Source organism: Staurois parvus, unplaced genomic scaffold, assembly GCF_062004578.1.
Source record: "Staurois parvus isolate SC_StPar_1 unplaced genomic scaffold, SC_StPar_1.0 ptg000602l, whole genome shotgun sequence".
NCBI lineage: Eukaryota > Metazoa > Chordata > Amphibia > Anura > Ranidae > Staurois > Staurois parvus.
In genome coordinates this window covers 347697-369368 of record NW_028318398.1, presented here as the reverse complement: position 1 = coordinate 369368, position 21672 = coordinate 347697, and the positions used below count along the sequence as shown (strand labels likewise).

At 43.4% G+C, this 21672-nt stretch overlaps 1 protein-coding gene across 1 annotated transcript in view; it reads right to left on the bottom strand.

Annotated features, from left to right (window-relative positions):
- The window catches only part of LOC149449820 (vomeronasal type-2 receptor 26-like), a 54310-nt gene extending 37921 nt beyond the window's left edge, over positions 1-16389 (bottom strand). The window contains exons 1-3 of the mRNA XM_089692715.1: positions 16352-16389; positions 14070-14361; positions 4264-4584 (exon numbers count right to left, since the gene is read on the bottom strand). Of these exons, the coding sequence (XP_089548841.1) occupies positions 4264-4584; positions 14070-14361; positions 16352-16389 (651 nt within the window). The remainder of the gene's footprint in view (positions 1-4263; positions 4585-14069; positions 14362-16351) is intronic.
- Positions 16390-21672: the final 5283 nt, after the last annotated feature.

Genomic DNA, 21672 nt, shown 5'->3' with positions numbered 1-21672 from the left:
ATTTCATATACAAGTTGGTCCCGGTGGATACAAATAATGTATTAGTTTTTTCTAAAGATCGCTATATATGTATTAGTTTTCAGTTGGATTCGTTATTCATTTATACATTTTCAAAGCTAAGAATTGCATTAGACTGTGGAACTGAACTGACTGACTGACTGACAATTACAAATTCAGTTTAAATTCCAACTTTACTTGAATCTGAATTATCAAACAAATTAGAAAATTTTATTTTTTACCATCATTATAACATTTTTCAGACTCATTGACGTGTTATTATGTCTCGTCAGAGACTCAAATACATTGGAATCTCCAAAAATCAAATTTTTGTCTGAAAATTGATTTGTTACAAAACTAAACACACATGTCTAGTCGGCTGTAAAGTCAACAACATCATTAACAACCAGTGACAGGTAGAAGGGGAGGCAGTAGATGCAACAAATCTGCCACTCGGCTACACAGCAGAGGACAGAGACAGACACAAGTCTTATACACCTCCACTTTCATTATCTACAAACTGAAGGTAATTATTTTTGAATTTGGTACATTAATGGCACCACTTTGTAAAACTGTCATTATTAATAACTTCCTGAATCTTCTGCACATGTTGACAACACTATCAAAACAGAAGGCAGGACTTTTTGAAGCAGCCACAGGTTATTTGAAAGGGTTGTACCTCCAGAAAAGTTTTGGTAGGCATTTGTTGAATTCCCTGGTCTCCACCTCCCATGCCCGACTGCAGGACTTCTCCAGGACTTCCCCCATCCTCTGGAACTCACTACCCCAATCCATTAGACTGTCACCTACCCTCCTCACCTTTAGGCACACCCTGAAAACCCATCTCTTCAGGGAAGCCTACCCCACCCTCACCTAACAGCCAATCTCCTCTACTCCTTCTACCACTCCATCCCCCACAGCCATTTCCTCCTGTAACACTATCCCCTCCCTCCTAGATTGTAAGCTCCAAATATCAGGGCCCTAGACCCCCTCATGTATTGTTTTGTTACTGTATTGTCTCATGTTCTGTCCCCCACTATAATGTACATTGCTGAGCAAACCTTTCTGGCGCTATATAAATCCTGTAAAATAATAATAATAATAATAATTCTGTAGCAGGTCTTGTGGGCTGGTAGGATCCAGGAAAGGGGGGGGGGCACACATTTGTTGCCCACTCTTCTGGCCATACAGACTGCATAATCAGATTAATGCTCTGCTTTGCATTTTTAAGGCGGCTTCACACTATTTTTTTTTTTTCATGAGAAAATCTATACCAGATCCAAAGGGTGTGTTATGGATTTCCTGGGAAACCTCATACATTTGGTTCCTTTATTTTTTAGTGGGTAACCCCCTTAAAATTCCAGATTCAGAGTACGTTTATGGCTTTTTTAAAATAACAAACATATTATACTTAACCACTTGCCTACCGGGCACTTATACCCCCTTCTTTACCAGGCCAATTTTCAGCTTTCAGCGCTGTCGCACTTTGACTGACAATTGCGCGGTCATGCAAGCTTGTACCCTTATGAAATTTTTATCATTTTTTTCTCAGAAATAGAGATTTCTTTTGGTGGTATTTAATTGCTGCTGGGCACTTTACTTTTTGCGCTATAAACAGAAAGTGTGCAAAAAATTTGAAAAAAAAAAAAAGTTTCTTTGTTTCTATTATAAAATTTTTCAAACAGGTAATTTTTCTCCTTCACTGATGTGCGTTGATGAGGCAGCAGTGATGGGCACTGATAGGCGGCACTGATAGGCAGCACTGAAGGGCACTGATAGGCGGCACTGATAGGCAGCACTAATGAGGTGTCACGGATAGGCGGCACTGATAATGGGTACTGATAGACAGCACTGATAGGTGGCACTGACTGGCATCACTGCTGGGCACTGACTGGCGACACTGCTAGGCATTGACTGGTGCAACTGCTGGGCACTGACTGGCACAACTGCTAGGCACTGACTGGTGGCACTGACTAGCTGCATTGATGGGCACTGGTGGGTGGCACTGGTGGACACAGGTGGGTGGCACTGGTGGGCACAGGTGGGTGGGCACAGGTGGGTGGCACTGGTGGGCACAGGTGGGTGGCACTTCTGGGCACAGGTAGGTGGCACTGCTGGGTGGCACTGGTGGGCACTGCTGGGCACAGGTGGGTGCACTGCTGGCACAGGTGGGCGGAGCTAGTGGGTGGCACTGCTGGGCACAGGTGGGCGGAGCTGGTGGGTGGCACTGCTGGGCACCGATTATCAGGGCACTAATCATCAGTGCCCTGGTGATCGGTGCCGATCCCTGCTCTGACAACTGCCGGTTCTCGGCAGTACTTTCCTCACGCTCTGACAGCGTGAGGAAAGTGCAGCCAAGAACCGGCAATTGCATTTCCCGGTAATCAGCGTGTCATTGGACAAGCCACTTGCTCTGGGGCACTCATGCGTGCTCACTCCAGAGCCAGCCCTGTAAGTCCATAAGACATACAGAGTGCAGCATGGCCCCACCCCCAGCTCCCTCCTCGCTGGCTGTGATTGACAACAGTGGGAGCCAATGGCTCCCCCTGCTATGCCTGAGCCACTGAGGAGGGAGAGAGCTAGCAGAGCAGCTGCTCTCATGCACATCGCTGGATTGAGATTGGACTCAGGTAAGTATTGGGGGAAGGGGGGTGGGGTGAGGGGGGATCTGCACACTAAATTTTTCTACCTTTATCCATAAAATGCTTAAAGGTAGAAAAAAACTTCAACCTTTAGAACCAGTTGATTTGCTGAAAATGACATTTCTTTACTGGCTTCCTTAAATAAAATAATAATAAATAATTAAATAAAATAATTAAATAAAAATAATAATAAAGCACACACCAAACAACAACAGAAAAAACACCCGTCCAAAGGTCCATCAAACTACATAGCAGACACTTAGAGGGGTATATGTATAGGGGATAGTTGAAAACACATTTTAATGCTCGATCATACTGGTGCGAATTGAAATAGCACCTGAAATCGTATTTAAAGAATGTGAATGTCAGTGTCTTGACATGTGCGATTTGCTGCAGCGCAATTTCTAAAGTAGTTCTTGCATTACTTTTTCTGCAGTTTTGTTGCGATTTCACATACATAGAATATCATGGAAGTCGCTCTGCAAATTGCAAGATATCATTGAAAATCTTCACAAGTAGTAATAAAGTCTTCAGAAATCACTCTGAAATTGCACACGAATTGCGCAATTTTAAATCGCAGCGGTGTGACCGGTGACTTAGTAGAGGGAAGCCTGACAGAGCAAGGAAACATTAGTGCAAAAAACATTTATTCACCCCGTTCATATTGCAGCGTGATTTGTCCCTGAAAGTGTCCCTACCATGAATGGGCCAATTGGTCATGTTTGCCCCCATGGTCAGCATCTCCAACAAAACTGTTTTATTAGAGGAACATTTTTTTTTGTAGAGGGATTGAATATTTGAAATTTGACCATATCGCTTTTTTATTTTATACTTTTCCAAAAAAAGAGAGTACTCTACCTTGTGCCTGTAAGGTTGTTTTGTATTCAATGTTCCTTTATAGATCAGGTTCATATAATGCAGTACTTCAGCCATAGCTTTCACTGCATAATAAATTCGTGGAGCGAGTCCTTGATGCACAAAAGGAAATAAATTTGGACACATTTCTTCCATTATACAATCAGTATAGTTAAGTGGACATGATATGGTACTATTTTCATTTTCTTTGTTTGCAGACATACACTTTGCAATTGATAAAATATAGATGTCTCCAAATGAATTAGTTAAGCTAAAAGTCTTGTCAATTCCATCAAAAAAATGTTGTTTATTTGGGATGAATAAAGGGTATAAATCCACAGCCAAGCTACCATTAAAGGCAAGTATTGGAGTATATCCAGAAAAGCTCAAATACCTCAGAGGAGGAAAGATAAATGTTTTTTCAAAGCTAGTACTTACATCATGTAAATACATATAACACATATATATTTTCATTTTCTTTGTTTGCAGACATACACTTTGCAATTGATAAAATATAGATGTCTCCAAATGAATTAGTTAAGCTAAAAGTCTTGTCAATTCCATCAAAAAAATGTTGTTTATTTGGGATGAATAAAGGGTATAAATCCACAGCCAAGCTACCATTAAAGGCAAGTATTGGAGTATATCCAGAAAAGCTCAAATACCTCAGAGGAGGAAAGATAAATGTTTTTTCAAAGCTAGTACTTACATCATGTAAATACATATAAAATACACTCTGACTGATAAGTGATCCACATATTACAATTACTTTAGCTTTAGACTCTTTAATAACAGAGATATCACGTTTTATAGCACGGTCTATATCAATGTCATCAGCAAACATATAAGACCCGATTGATATTGTATATTCCACACAAATACTGTTACTTTTCATGTACTTTATTAATATCTCTTTATCTTGGTCTCCGGCATCATCTTGTGATGCAATTATTCCAACCCACGTCCAGCTAAAATGTTTCAGCAACTTAATAACAGCCATATAATGAACGTGGTCATTCTGAACTGTCCGGAATACATGAGGATAGAGAAGCCTGTTGGTTAGAGAATAGTCCGTAGCTCCATAACTGATCTATAGAACAGAAAAAGAGACATTATTTTCAATGCTGAAGTCGATTTTATGAAATATATCCACAAGATAAAAGGAATTAAATCAGTCTACTATAGTCTAGACCGGGGGCAGCAACCTGTAGATTGTGATCTACCAGTAGATCGCAGCCAGGTGACTGGTAGATGGTGGTCTGGGATTGCTGACCCCCCCATCCCTGAGCATCAAACAGAGAGCAATGCTACTTATAAAGCTGGATCTGTAGTAAGGAGCAAGAGCCGCATAAGCCGATGCCTCTATCATACACATATCATGGCTTCAACAAGTGCACTATAGGAATGAGATTTAGATTTGCCTGATGATGAATTTGAAATGATTTTCCAGGATTCAAATTCTCCTCAAACTGGTACATTTTGGGTAAAGTTTGCACTGGATGAATTCTGGCTTCCACCCATAATGCGTTCTGAACTAGGGATGCACCAATACCCTTTTCTTTATCGACAAGTATGGATACTTTCTGTCAAGTGCTTGCCTATGCCGATTACCAATACTTTGTGGTGCGATTTGCGTCTATACAAAATGTATGGAAGCAAATTGTACTGCAAAGAATAGAATGTGATTCCTGTCCAAAATCACATGTGGTTTCCCCATGGCTTCTGTGTGAATCCAGGCTTGTCATAGTCTGAGTTCATACAGAAGTAGTGCAGGGAGGTTTCCCGCAGCAGAGTGTGGGCGTGTGGGGATATCTACTATGGTGGCAGATGCTCCATATTTTCAGTGGTGGGAGAGGAGAGGAAGTGGTGAGGATTTGAAATCCACATTGCTTTCTCTCCTCTCCTTGCAGAGATGACAGTTTGGGCTAGAGGGCTTTTGATTGGTCAGCACTGTCACATGGACAGTGCTAACCAGTCAGATGCTGTGTAGCCCATACTGTCATCGCTGCGATTTCAAATCCCCATCACTTCCTCTCCTCTCCTACCACTGAGAATATGGAGCATCTGCTTCCATAGTCTGCATCCACAATCGCCCACTCTCCGCTCAGCATGGGATGAGTACAAGAATTTTTCCCACACCGCATCTGTGTGAACTCAAGCTATAAAAATCCTGGGTTCACACAGGAGCAGTGAGGAAACCACATGTGATTTTGACAGGAATCACATTCCTGTGCAAATCGCATGCTAATCTTTGTGGTGCAATTTATATTTACGCATATTGCACCGCAAAGTATCGGTTTCCAGTATCAGGAGCATTTTCACGAGTACAATTACTCATGAAAATACTCAGACCGGTATCAGTGTGTCCTTACTATGAACCTTTTATAACACTGTTCAACAGGTAAAAAGTTTTGGGCATAAAATTAGCTAATCTTACATAATTTTGAGGTGCTGAAAACGAAAATGACCCTAAAAAATGTTGATTGGCTCTAGTTTCCATGATATATTCACCCATTAATGACGTAAGCCATTCAAAATTATGATGCAACTTCAGCTGCATATTGCGCAATTGATACTGGTGACCAATAGAAAATTGCATGTATACTGAGATGATGCAATATTAGCCTTTAATTGCATCACTTCACTGCATAAAAGCTGCAGTATCTGTAGCTGATTGTAGTTCGCAGCGTCTTTACATTTCGTTTTATGCTTATATAGGCTACTCAGTAATGCCTCGAACTTGTGTGAATAAAGCAGATAATTTCTGCTATATCTGCGGTGAAATAACTTTAATCTCACAAAAAAGGAGGATAACAGGAATGATTAGGAAAGCCTACAACTTGTATTTTGGCTGCAAGATAGGAGACCAGGACAAGAGCTGGGCACCACATATATGCTGCAATTCTTGTGGGACGGCACTGGAGCAATGGTTGAATGGAAAAAAGGCATCTATGCCTTTCGCTGTGCCAATGATTTGGAGAGAGCCAACAGATCATGTTAGTAATTGTTACTTTTGTATGGTGCCTCCAATTGTAAAAGGGCTAAATAAGAAGAAAAAGTTATCTGTGCACTATCCAAATATTCCATCGGCAATACGTCCAGTTCCTCATGGAGAGGGGCTACCAATTCCTAAAGCACCAGAATCCTTCGTGGTTGAGTCAAGTGAGGAAGAACCTGAAGCTGTAGTCACGTGCAGTTGTAAGAGATAGCCCTTTCCTCGAATACAAGAGAAAAGCCAAGAGAAGCAAAACCGACACAAACTGAAGACAAAACTAGTGAGAATCCTAAGTATTAAAATGATTCAACTTAGCTTATGGCTATAATTTTTCTTGGTAATCCTATGCAATATATTATGCCATTTAGGCTTTATGTAGTCAATATCACTTGCTTTATATTTGTGGAAAGACATCTATCTATATAATTATTGTGCATTATGTAGTCATTACGCCTATAGTAGAAAACTTTCCGTTTACAGAAAAACTAGAGCCAATTGACAAATTTCATTGTTATATTTGAACTCAGAATGTGAAATTCATTAAGAAATGAATCCTTTTGTTTCCAAAACTGGCAAAAAATAAAAATTTGTTGAACAGTGTAATTAGACAGCAGACTCAAAACAATCAATGTGAGGGCAGGGACTGGATAGCCCGGTCCCTCACTCTAAAGGGATGCTCTGAGAGGCCATAGTGTCAGTATGTATGAATTGCTGTAGAGAGGAGATAAGGAGAGATCATTGATTACATAGAGAAAGGTTGGGATCAGTAAGAAAACTGTGCTTTACTTTGCTAAATTGCAGTGGTAAGATCTATTTTCTTGTCCCCCCCACCCCCACCTCCAGCACCACCATGTTCACAGTTCTTCACAACCCAAAATTGTTTGTTAGGACTACTATCTGTAATAACAACATGTTCGATTGCTAGCTCTTGCTGCCTTCTTTCATTTTGTGTACTCATTCTTAATGTTTTAATATTTTTTTTGCAGCAACTTTTTTAAGTGAGCTATTTTTTGTGTTTTAATTTTCTGGGGTATCATAATTTTTTTTGTGTTGACTTTGAGTTTGGGGTAAAAAAAGCACATGATATCATATGTACTCTCCAGCGCCTCAGGATATGCACAGCCAAAAGGGAAGCCAGGGGTTCAAGGACAGCGACAACCAAAGGAAATGCTTCAGGGGTGCAGCCCTCCTCAGACGGGGAGTTCAGCCACTAGATAAAGAGAAAACAGGTGGCGCACACATCTAGTGCATTATCCAAGGTTTATTAAAGGAGTGAAAAATAAAAACATACTCACAGACGAAGCCTGTATCTAAAAAGCATTGAAAAATGATGATGGCCACAACGGCAGGCAAGGTGTTCTCACTGTCAGTGCGGTCAAATGCTGACGCGTTTCGGGGATGAATCCCTTTCCTCAGAGCTAATGACCAGCCTCTGATGCAGATGTGTAATGAATGGATAATGGGAGCCTTGCTGGTTATCCATTCATTACACATCTGCATCAGAGGCTGGTCATTAGCTCTGAGGAAAGGGATTCGTCCCTGAAACACGTCAGCCATTTGACCGCACTAATAGTGAGAATATCTTGCCTGCCTTTGTGGCCATCGTCATTTTTCAATGCGTTTTAGATACAGGCTTCGTCTGTGAGTATGTTTTTATTTTTCACTCCTTTCAATAAACCTTGGATAATGCACTAGGTGTGTGCGCCACCTGTTTTCTCTTTATTTTAAAAAAGCACATGCCTTCAATATCCTGGCAATCTGCTGTGGTAGGTGCCTGTTGTTTACAGCATGCTGTTAGTCAAACAAATACAAAATGCAAAAAATACAAAAAAGTGCAAAAGCAATGTGCACCAGAACCACTTCACACTATTACCCACATTCATGGTACCCCTTATTCCCATAGTAAATAAAGCAAGGTATAGACCTGAAAAAACATTGCCAGGCTGGTCTGAAGGCAGGAGTAGGTGTGCTTGGAATGTAGGTAGTAGTGGGTAATTGACTCAACAAGTAAGTCTTGCAGAGTAAAGGGGTAAAAGAGGCATGCCTCCATTTGTTTGGGAAGAGTGACAGACCTATCCATCCACAGCACACATGATGATTGACTGGCTCAAAAAGCTCATATTCTCCCTACGAGGCACAGAGAAGCCAGTATTATTCGCCAGTGTTGCTGATGTGCTCTCTTTCTTCTCTGCCAATCCAAAAGTACTCTAAAAACTGGGCATGAGAAGTTGTAGAATTGTTCCTGCATGTCCGTAATATTTGCTTTAGGAGGATCCACCAAAAGAAGATTATAGTCATGTGAAAGTCTGTTTATCTCTGGGGGAAAGTGAATCAAAACACAACAGGAAAGAGCTGGTCCAGTGGCTATCAGTAGGGATGAGCTTCTAGTTCAGCGTCAACCCATGCTCTGACTGAGTTTTGCTTGTTTGGAGGTTCAGCGAATGAGTCAAACCTCCTGCTGGAGTGGGAAGTGCAACAGTATTTCTAATAGTGAGTAATCTCCACCTAACCCATTTCATTGGAAATTCAGCTGAAAGGTGAATGTGAACAAAATGGTGGGGATAGTAAACAGCATGAGGTGACCCCCAAAATAAACAGGGAGACAACCCCAAAATTGTTATGGCGACTTGCCAGAAAGAACAATATGGATTCTCTTCAATTTTACACTTGACCAGTTGAGTCTTGTGTGGAGTTTAAGGTGTAATCCCACACAGAAGTGAAAAAAAAAATCATTCTCTCCAATATCCCTACCAGGCCCTTATCCAAGCATGCGGCCTAGATGGCCAGGAATGGGGGAACGGTGCTTTTTCCCTCTCCTGAACCATACCAGGCCACATGGCCTCAATATGGGCCTTGCCTTGAAGGACAACCCTGGCAAAGCACCTTGTCCCCATGTTGATGAGAACAAGAATGTTTAAATGTGGATATGCAACCTCTGTACCTCACCAGATTTCCCAGGCACTGCAATGCATTATGGGACATTTGTCTTGGTACTCCCTCCAATCCCAAACTTCATCCCTGCTATCTTTCATCCTGTTGCTGCTTTCTGTGATCCTGAACCTTGTCCTGGTCCAGTTCCTTACCTGTCTTACTTGCTTCTCCTTGCCAGTTATCCTGATCCTGCTTCCTATGAACCTTTATCCCCATCCTCCTGTTCCTACTGTCTGTACCTGCTTCCTGTGTATGTGATTCCTGTGTATGTGATTCCTGTGTATGTGATTCCTGTGTATGTGATTCCTGTTCCGGTCCTGTTCCTGACCCATCATATCCACTGTTCCTTGTACCTCCTGACTTACACTGCTTTAGCTGACTCCTCCTGCTGCTTTGCATTTAGTTTAGGTAGTTTACACTTGTACATATCTTAGGAAATTTGCATTGGTTTATAGCATATTTAATTAAAGTGGTAGAAAAGGTAAAATGTATTTGACCTTAATGCATTCTCTGTAAAAAATCTTTAAAGAAGCAACTCTCCCCACAGCCCCCCTATATAGTCAGCTGAGCTCGATCTTGGTCCAGCACTGTGCACGTCTCCAGCAGCTCTTCTTCCCTCTCCCAGCTCCCACAGCATCGGGAGCCATTGGCTCAAAACCAGTGAGTAGAGAGTGGGGGCCAGGCCAAGCCAGGCTGTATGTCTGTATAGACACATGAAGCTCAGCTTTGAAGCAAGCATGCACATGTGACCACCATAGGAAGCGGCTTCCTATGGTGGGCAATAAGGAGGAGGGAGGAGCTGGGAACGCTGGAAGGGGACCTGAGAATGGGAGGATTAGGGTTTCTCTGTGCAAAACCATTACACAGAGCATGTAAGTATGATATGTTTGTTGTTTATTTAAAAAAAATAAACTTTAATGTCACTTTAATTGTCAGGTTAGATAGGGGGTTTTGTGTTTTGTTGGTGTTTGTATTTAAAAAAAAAGTGTGCATTCCTAATAAATCTTATTACTTTACCTACTTTTCAGTCTGGCCCTATCGGTGTAGCCCTATATAATTGGTCACCAATCAAACATCTGGAGCGAGAGCTGGAACGCACCAAGGACTGCAGCGCTGGAGTTATGAAGTTGTGCTACGCTGCGGTCCATGATGTGTTCAGCGGTGTATTTAGTTCTTGTGCTGCCCTAGCCAACACAGAACCAACCCCCCTCCCTCCCAGCACCATCACCTTCTGCCACCACAGACCTCTGCAACCATGGCCCCCTGGCCTAGGGTTGCACCGTTTCTTTAAGCCAAACCTGAACACTGTAGCGGTGCAGAGCAATTTTTTTTTCCCTGCACAAAGACCTGGGATACCTTTGGGTGTCCCAAGGAAAGTCGTAATGCAGGGTACATAGCGTGCCATGGTGAACAGTAAGTGTGGCCAAATTGCTCTTGTTGACATCATCGCCCCGTTCCTCCAGTGATGCCAAAACTGCCCACAGCCACCCATAGCTCCTGGAATAGCAACACATTTGTGTGTGAATATTTTGGTTACTTGGGGAGCCACAGTCTGATCTGACTAATGTGTCCGTGGTTCAGGCAGACTGAAATCTGGACACATGATTCAAAACTCAGACTGTCAGGGTGAATCCTGGACAGGTGGAAGTCTAGGTATTCTATGGATGAGCAGTGAATGAAATAGTAGTGTGTGATCAGATCTCGTCCAGCTAGATGGCACTGGGGGTGTATGAAGTCTGCCTTACCTCCCAGTACATAGAATGCTGGACATAAGAGCATATAGAGTGGTCACCCTGGGCTCCTCCAGTCTATGGGATCTATTCACAGTATACAGGTCACAGCCATTCCACCCCCTAAGTGTGATCACTACTGGATCAGATCAAATGTCCTCTGCCAGGAAATCTGTATCATCCTTCCTAGTGCTCCCCTAGTAGGAGGAATTTGGGGGATTCCCAAAAGGAAGCAGCTAATGGAGGAAGAAGAGAACCAACTGAACTATTCCCCCTTCAGTCTGCATTCAGTGGTACTGGAGGAGGGGCCATAGAGCCTCTGGTGGGACATCCAGCCTCCACCACAGACTGTTCACACTGGACCAGTTGTGAGATTTTTACATTCACTTTGATGCGCACATACACTGTCATGTGATCTCACAGACAAGGAATGGTCATTGCAAAGGACTGGAGGATCACACACACTGCTAGAGCCGAGGTCTGACCTCACATGTCACTCATCACACAGACAGGACCCTGGCATGTGCATCCATCGATGGCTGTCCTACACTCACCACACTGCAACAAGAAGCCAGTCCATCATCATTACCCTCCCTCTAACATTGCTCCCCTGTCATAACCACCGATCCCCATTCTACTTCTCCCCCCACAGTCTCCGCTCTGGGTGGAAGAGCCCACTGTGATGGGGTGGGGGCAGGCAGTGACACACCTGAGCTGAGCAGAGATGAAGGGTCATGGTCTCCAATACAATAGACATCGTCCATCAATTATTTGTGAGGATATTGAGCTGGAAGCTGGGGCGGTAGGGGGACCAGGAGAGGAGGGGAATCACAGACCATCTGTCCCATCAACCCCTCCCCCTGACCAGCACTGAGCACCCAACACTGCTCATTCCCCAGCCACTGTCTGAATCCTGGCCACCACTTCCCAATTGACTAACCTTTTCTCCCCAGAGTTACAGAACATTAGCTGGCCATCCATGATTCGTGGTTGACTTCCTCATCCACGTGGCTGGATATACCAGATCCTGTGGCGTTTCTCCTTTGAGAGATGAATGATTGTGTCCAAGTGCATTTAGTGATGAGCCTTCTTGTCTTTTTCAAAATGTGAGTGGCCATTTTTGTGATTTAAATAATAAATGTGTCCTTAAGTCTGCACTTAGAGGCACTTCTCCTGTTCCTTTTATTTTCATCATTAGTTTGCTTCTTGCTCCAAGGATTAGCCTGCACTAGTGGATGCTTTTATGGGACTGTTCTTGGTTTTAGTATCACAACAGTGAATTGGAATATGACTGTTGTATTTGCCTTTTTACTAAAGTGAACTGATTTTTTAAGGTGTGCGCGTCCATTTGTCCCTACTCCGCTGTGGTTTCTTATCCTCCTGCTCTACACATGCTTAGTCGCGCTCTATTTGTTGGCACTGCCAAAGATCTAGAGGCCGATCTGCTGACAGCCTAAAAATGTAATGCTGCTCAGGGATTTCAGCAAAATGTAAGTCTCCAGCAAGAAGAAACAGGAACAATGTTGGAGGCAATTTAGAGCACACACTAATTTTGGTAGCATAAGTATTAATGTTAAATGTATGCTCATTGCTAAAGAACTTTATTTTTTCAAGCTGTTATGGATACATTTCCACTTTAAACTGTATTCTTAGTGTCTGTACAGCAGGCTATGGCTCAGGGGGTTGTGCTGCATGTGCACAGTAGAAAAACTTTGGCCAGGATGTTTTACTTGTATAGCACACCCCTAGGAGCCACTGGTGAAACAAATGCTTTTCCCCAGATTAGTGAACACAGCATGTTCTGCACTTTCATAGAATAGAACAGTCTAGGGGTGTCCTTTTGTTACTTTATTGAAGATCTAACCTTGAATGAGGTGAAGGGAGCATGGGATACCCCAAATTGCAGAACTTACCTCTTTGAGAACTCTTCTCTCTCCCTCTTTCTCTCTCTTTAAGCTGCACAAAAAGTCCCACATAACTCTGTACTTGTAACAGGTGACTAGGTCTTCTTTCCAAAAATGAAAACAAGAGCTACACAGAGTGACTAAGGCCCTGCACTCAAGTCGTTTACTCACAGGATCGTTGGTTGCCTCCTTCCGTTATCCACTAGGCACTTTTCAGTGAGGGAAACACTGACTCACAATATCACTGGACACCTGGACACTCTTTCTTTCAACTTCCTCCTGGTACTCTCCAGTGAAAGCCAAAACAACTCCAAGTCTAGACTTAGCAAATAGACCCCCAGCTTAACCTCCACCTTGGACCCCAATGTCTTATAAATAGCACCTCAAGCAATCCTTCCCCAGGGGCAGAGACTCTGCACAAAGGTCTCCTCCAGCAGGACTGGGCCCAGGAACTCCTTACTCCTGCCCCATGCCTTAGACTATTTATGGGTTTTCCAGCCACCTACTGGACACACCTCCCCAGGGATTAGCAGGATCACCATAAATATTCAGACTGCTCTCTTATCCTTCCTCCCACTATAATTAGAGAATCCTCTAGAATACAGAGGAAAGTATCCATAGCAGCAATTTGTGAAACACTGAGCAAGCCAGAATAATGACCCCCGGCTCCACTGATTACAAAAGAGCTGTACTACATTTTCCTAACATCCTGTACTAACTAGGAAGGTGCTACACTTGCAAAGACTTTGCTATTCTGGGCAGGGCCTCACAGTGAAACCTGTGAACAAGGAGGAGCATTGTATCAAGCAGGATGCAATCAGGGGGATGGGGGTTTAATTAACGACAAGATATTAAATATAATTGTTCTTTAAAATTTAATATCAGGAGGAGTTCCATGTACGAAGCAGTTATTTTCACAATCATTTCAGTTGCATTGAATAAAATGCATTTTCTCATTGGCTTTATTTGATTAGAATTTTGCAGATGATGAAAAGATAAAAGGCTTAGCATCTACCTGTGTATATCCATAGATTCCCAGTATCTCTGCCATTGGAATTGTTGTCACTGAACAAAGATCTCCAATGAAACCCACCAGTTCAGCTTCTTTAGAACATGAATAATTAGGGACTGTCTTCCGTGGTCCAGATAAAATCCTTAGAACATTCCTTACAGCAAAAATAGGATGCAAAAATGAATCTAGCACACGAAATCCAAGTGTAATATTGGGCAAAATTGTTGGATTCTCATTAACATCGCGTATAGCAGAAAGAAAAGCAAAAACATTTATAATTGTATCACTATCAAATCTGTAAAGAAAAACATATTTGTATTGAATAAGCATACATTTTACAATGGACGTACACCAACCGGCCTCTGATGGCCTCTCCTACATCTCTGACAAAACAAACACTCGTCTTGGTGGCACAGAGACACATTAAGCTATACGCTAGTAGATTTTCAAGCAATGTTTGAAAACAAAAATGTGTTCAAAAATTCTCAGCACATTCATTGACTTGGTGAATGTTGTTCGAAAGTAGTTCAAAATTTCCTTTGCTTTTAGCATTCTATTTTGGAACAAATAGACTTTACCAAAGAAAACCACATAGGCATCATTGTGGTTAAAAACAAACATCGATTTGACTCCATTAATGATTAAAAATAAAAAAAAGGATTACAATAAAAATTTTCAAACAAAATTCTACTTGTGTATACCCAGCTTAAGTGTCTGGCTTGTCAAAGGTGCTGGTGGGGAGGAGAAATTGTAGGCCACTACACACATGTTCACTAAATGTTGTCTAACACTTTTAAGTATAACTGGATTTAAATTCAGATTATTTTTTATGTTCAGTATGGGATGAATAACCACTTCAAAATAGATTTTGACTTACAAGATTTAGAGAGTGAAAAAGTGAAGTGATGTGACAATGATGGGGTTGGTGGCTTAGCAGTCTTACTATCTATAAATGAAATAGAAGCACTCACCAGAAAGCCTCCTGGTTCCAAGTATACCAACTAGCCTTCAGTTTTGCCTCCTCCCAAGCCACACCCCACTAATCTATTTCACCTGATCATGGGCCTGACCTCTACGATGACATGATCACAGGGTCCCCCAGTCTAGTTTTATTTGTGTGCCATATATTAAGCAATGGTAGCTAAGACTATGGTATTGAATGGTATTTCCCAGTGAGATCACATATATGGCAAACAATAATGGTGACAGAGATGAGTGTATCCCTGCAATGACCTTTAGTGATCTCCCTGACAAGAAGTGTTTGATCCAGCTAAGCCCCCTAGACCACAGATCATATATATATATACACTACTGTGTATACATACACACACATACACACTATATATATATAAAAACACTTATTGAACGCAAAATACTTTCAATAATCTATGTGTCCAACAATAGACATTGATAGAAAGGGTTTATATATACTTTGAGGAAAATAATTTCAGGCATGTTTGGTATTTTCTAATTTACAGTATTTCCTGTCAAGATGGTAGGAGGGGGGTGGAGCATGACCATGGGACTTCATGGTTTCATGATCTAGAAGCTTCAGTGGGGATCTGCAACACTGTTAATAGCTCCAGATTCAGCCCACACATCACTCCCGAGCAGCAGGATGTCTACAGGCACATTGACCCACCAGCCAGAGGGACCAGAACACCTGAAGCGGCTCCCTGACTTCTTTCAGGGGAAAGACATGATGGCGGCTCAAGATGGAGGAGAGGAGGTTGACATAGTGCACTCCTAGCACCCAGAGCATCGATACCTCTGCAAATTCTGTAGACAGAAGATAAAAGCACCCGCTGCCTCTCTTGCTGCTTCTCCCGACTCCAGAGGGCCAGTGAGTAAAGAACAGATGACCTCAGCTGATGACACAATTACAGACACACATCACACAGCACAACAACCTTTGGCAGAGTTTCCTGCCACAGACCAAACCGCTTCATAATCCACAATTAAAGAAATGCTGCCCTCCTTAAAAAGTAACCTCCAGACGGATCTCCACAAATTCACAAACTGATCAAGTGGAAGAAAGAGTTGATATTGTTGAAAGGAAATTAGGGGGATTTGCAGATACACACAACAGCTTAGTAGATGACTTTCGTGATTACATCATGGATATCCAATGGCTAAAAAACTAAATAATTTGAAATTCTGAGGAATCTGTCACATCTTCAAAACTCATTCCATGTCTGCAGCAGTTGCTAAAAGCCTTTGCTGTGAAAATCTTAAAGATTTTGCTATTGACAGAGACCATAGATTGGCTAAACCTGCTGTGTTACCTGACTTGATTCCTAGAGACGTAATTGCCAGAATTCATTTCTTCCATACTAAAGAAAGGGCCTTTATAGCTGCCAGGAAATGGGAAACTCCCAGACTCCTTTTTGAAATTTCAGGTCTTTGCTGACCTGTCTGCCGCAACTATGCAGCAACGTAAAAAATTCACTTCCTTAACTGGTCACCTGCAGGAACGCAACATTTCCTATCAGTGGGGATTTCCTACCAAAATAACCATTACACACCAGGGCCAAACATGCGTCCTGCATTCTCCAGAAGATGAAGCAAAATTACTGTCTCAATGAGGTCTTATCATCAATAACATATGCAAACCCAGTCACTCTATACCTCCTAAATTCTCAAGATTCTCAAGAGATTGGTCCCCTGTTGGATCCATGTAATGTGTTTCCTGCACTACACAATCCTAATATCATTCATGGCTTCTTAAGTTTCTTATGGCCCATCTTACTTATAACCATGATCCCAATAAGCTGAGCTCTACTGAATTCCATATCCCCCACTTCTATGAGTTGCACAATTCACATTATCCTTGCACTCTGCAACCATTTAAAGTTCTTATTTGTGGATATTTCCTGCTGATTATTTTTCTTTTGTTTATCTACTTTTATGTTTCTTTTATGAAGACAGAGTACACTAGAATTGTTATTTACTGGAGTTCTACCTCTATGGTTATTACTATCTCTGATGCCATACAACTGACTATACTGTACATCTATATGACTGGTTGATTGCTATCTCCCCTTTTGAGTTGTTCCAAGCTTCTAATGTGATTTCAATATGTGCTTTAAAATTACATCCCTTAATGTAAAAAAAGGCCTTAATAGGCCATATAAGTGATCCATGTTGTGGAGGAAAGTTCTATCTCAAAAATGAAACATTTTGTTATTGTTATTCAACACATTAACATGGAGATGCTTTGAGGGGAGTGGTGACGGCTCTAGCTCATGGCTGCACACTATAACAGAAGGAAGGGTTCCCTCCCCACCGCTCACACAGCCACTGACAACTGTATGTCCCCCAACACACTCCAGGATGTCTTCTCAGCAAAAAGAGTGTCCTCAGCCTCAGAAACTGTCCACTTTCTTCCCAGAACAAAATGGTATAGGTGGCCGCACACAGGGCACACATGCTGCAGCTGCAGCTTCTCCTGGGCACTTCCCAGGCAGTGCTAACAACCCTCAGTCCCTTCCAGTTCTATCATTTTCTGACTCCTCCACTACTTCAATCCAGAGCCCAGTGAAAACTAAGGCTCAGTTGTCACAGGACATAAGTGCTGCCTGCAACTCTGCATCTATGGGGTTGAATGACAGACAAGAACACATGGGCAGTGTTACTATTCCAGATCCTATTTCTGAGTTCCCTTTGTCCACCTAACCCATTCTGTACACCACATTGAAGAATAGGTTATTATCCATTAGATCCTCTCTGCAGACAGACATTTTGACATGTATGCAACAATTTAAGGAGGATATCAGCGATCTAGGAGAGAGAGTGGGTCGGACTGAATGCTTTGTGAGGGAGTCTGCCTCATCCTTCATCAATCTCCTAGACTTCCATAATGAACATGCTGACAAATTGTCCTGGTTACGATCTAAAGTGGTGGATCTGAAGGAATGATCCCACTACAGTCAATTTAAAATAAGAGGCATTCCTGAGACAACTCAATGGGACAAACTACCTGCCTATGTCCATGACCTTTTCCACTCTATGCCATGAGTAGCTTGTTTTCTCTTTTTCATGCAACTTAACATCCTGAGGTGGTTTATTGAATTATAACGTTTGAGTTATAAACCTATGTGTTGCTTTTTTGAGGAGAAGCCTTATGGTCTTACATTTCCATCACCATTCTGTGGCTATTATTTTGGAGTATAACTTCTGTGGTGTGAGCTGTGGAGGTACCTCTAGGAGGAGAAGATATACCTGTGGTCTTATCCTCTGGTAAGAGGCTGTATATGGTGTTGGTGGAGGGTCTCTTCTTTCCCAATTTTGGGCAATTCATCACCCTTTTTACGGAAGATTGAGTCACAATTGAAGGACTTTTTCTTTAACCCCTTTGTGCCAGTGCCTCCTGGCCCTTTAAGAGGTTTCAGAAGCCGAAAGATGGGACGGGGTTATAGGGTCATGTGACCACCGTGCTTCACTGTCACAGCGGTCACATGATCAGAAAAGGTCCAGATCGCAAGGGGAGATCGGAACCTTTCAGTGAGTCACAGACATATGTGCTGGGAGCGTGCAGGGCGCGTGCTCTCAGCACATATGTATTTTCAAATGGTATGCAAATATGCGGCCGCTCAGCAACAAGGCCCAGACGCCGAGAGGACGCATATTTGTGTGCGCTCGGCGTCTAGGGGTTAAGGAATTTTTATATTTAATGTTCTAATATTTATGCTAATTGTGAGAGAACAAGTGCTACATTTTGTTTTATATTTAATTTTATCATTGTTGCCATCAATTTTTTGTTAGCTGCTATATAATTTTGTTTCTCCACAAAGACATTTAGTGCATATTTATCTCATTTTATTTTATATATTTAAGGCATTTTTATCATTGCAGCTTTTTGTCTATAATCTTCGCCTTGTTATGGATTTTTACAATATCAGTTTGATTTTCTTTCTGGCTCTCTTTTTTATTTCTGTGGTTCTGTTGGTGGAGCGCAAGCTGCATAGGTTCCTGTGCGGCTATCGCTGCTTCTGGTTTTGTTTCCCAGCTTGTAGTTCCGGTCCGTGGCGCACAATTGTGAGATGATAATTTCCTCTCTGCTGTTATATGTGCTATATATATATATGTGTCAGGAGCCGCCACGATCCGCGGCTCGGTGCAGGCGCACTGTGCTCGTTCACACTAGTGTACGGGCACTAGGTCCTGGCCAGCCGCGGCGGAGACGAAATCCACGAATGCGCACTCGAAGCCACGGGTGCGTGTCTGGCACCAATGACAGCGCAGGGTGCAGTATTTAAACCGCCCTGCGCTGACAGGAGTTGCCGTTTGGTCTCCCTGTGTTCCTGATTTGCTGTTCGTGATTCCTGATTGTTGCTGACCCAGATTGTTCCTGACCTTGCTGTATTCTCCTGCTCTGACCCCTGGCTTGCCTGACCTCCCTCCTGGATGCCCCCTATTGGACCTGATATTCTGTTGCTGACCTGGTGTGTGACCCAACCATTCTCTGCCCACTGCTTTGTACCGCACTGCTCCCACGGTTACCGACTCGGCTTGTCTGACCACGCTCCTGCTCATCCATCCACCTCACTCTGGCATATCTGCCTCTTCACATCAGACTCTCCCCCTGCAGAAACCTCTGGCGGATCCCTCTACCACAGGAGGGTGTACTCAGGAGCCGCCACCTGGTCTTCGCTCCAAGTCCATCCCCACCATCAGGGGCCCTGGTGAACAAGCATACCGGAACTTAGACTCCGCGCTCTGGGGAAACCTAACCAGTGGGCTGCTAGAGGTGCCGTCAGGCGGTTCCTTGACTGAGTCTGGAAGAGGACCATCCCCATTGGAAGATATATACCAGCACCTGGCGGCCCTGACCCAAGCCGTCAAGATGCTGCAAGATGGATATACCCATCTGGAAAACCGTATCCAGACATTGTCTGCACCTGTCGCCACCTCCCAGGGCCCAGCCTCCCCTGCCCCTTCTGGGGAATATCCAGGACCATCCACAGGGGCTCCAGCCACACTGCCTACTTCTGAACCCTGTGTTCCATTACCAGAACGCTTCCGCGGGCACCGAGCACGTTTCAGGGCCTTCCGGAACGCATGCCTCCACTATTTCAAATTGCAGCCACGCATGTTCTCCACGGAATCAGTCAAAGTGGGATTCATAATATCCCTGCTCCAGGATGAACCCCAAGATTGGGCTCATCGATTGATGGAGAACCACGACCCCCACCTGGAAACAGTCACAGATTTTTTTGAGTCGATGGCCATACTTTATGATGACCTGCAGCAGGCAGCCTCCGCAGAATCAGCCCTATACTCCCTTAGACAGGGCCGCCGGGCAGCAGAGGAATATGTGTCAGAATTCAGACGGTGGATGGGGGATACCAGGTGGAACGACGATGCCCTACGCCACCAATTTTGCGTAGGGCTCTCCGAAGCTCTTAAGGATGAACTAGCCCGAGTAGGTCTACCCGAGTCTTTGGAGGAGCTCATTGTCTTGGCCATTCAGATAGACCACAGGCTGCGGGAACGCAGGTTTGAAAGAACCAGCCAGGGTCAGAGAACAACATAGGCACCCTTCCGGGAAACAGTCCAACCTACGCTAGAGGGGAACCAGACTCCAGAACCTATGGATACCCACGAGCCCATGCAGCTGGGACTGGCTCGGCCTTCTCTATCGCCCGAGGAGCGCCAGAGGAGACGGTCAAAGAACCTCTGCCTGTATTGTGGAGAAGCCGGCCACATGGTGCCTTCCTGTCCACTGAAAGTGAGTAAGTCTGCCTCTATTTTTTCTTCTATGTCTGCTGAAAAAAGTAAACAGTCCAATTACTTAGCCTTACCTATTTCCTTCCAGCTCCCAGGAAGAACCGTGGAGGTGACGACCATAATTGACTTCGGAGCATGCAGTTTCTTTGTGGACCTAAACTTTGCCCATCAGCAAAAAATTTCCCTCCAGACTAGAGAACAAGGCCTTAATATATTTTTGGCCGACGGATCACGAATTAAGTCGGGGTTGGTGGATCAGGAGACTCCTCCTATTTCCACTACGGTCTTCATCAGGAGTTTCTCCAACTAGACCTCATAGCCTCCCCTCTTTTCCCAGTCATTCTGGGGTTTCCTTGGTTGCGGGCCCATAACTCCCAGATTGATTGGGAAACCGGTTCCGTTCAGTTCTTATCCCCATATTGTCAGGAACACTGCCATGCCTCGGGCCCCGCAGCTCCCCAATTCCTCCTATGCTCGGATGGAGACTCCAATCTAAGGCAGGTCGTCCCTTCGGCCTACCACAGTTTCTTGGACGTCTTCAGCAAACGAGGGGCAGACGTCCTACCTCCACACCGAACATATGACTGCCCCACTGATCTTCTACCGGGCTCAGAGATCCTGTTCGGTCAAACTTTTCCCCTGTCCGAGTTAGAATTAGGAGCTCTCAAGGAGTACATTGACGAGAATCTCCAAAAGAAGTTCATCCGCCCCTCCACTTCTCCAGCAGGTGCCGGAATCTTCTTTGTAGAAAAGAAGGAAAAGTCCCTAAGACCCTGCATTGACTATCGTGAACTAAACAAAGTCACGATAAAGAATCGTTATCCATTGCCCCTGGTCCCCAAACTCTTCCAGAGACTTAAATCTGCAGCCATTTTTA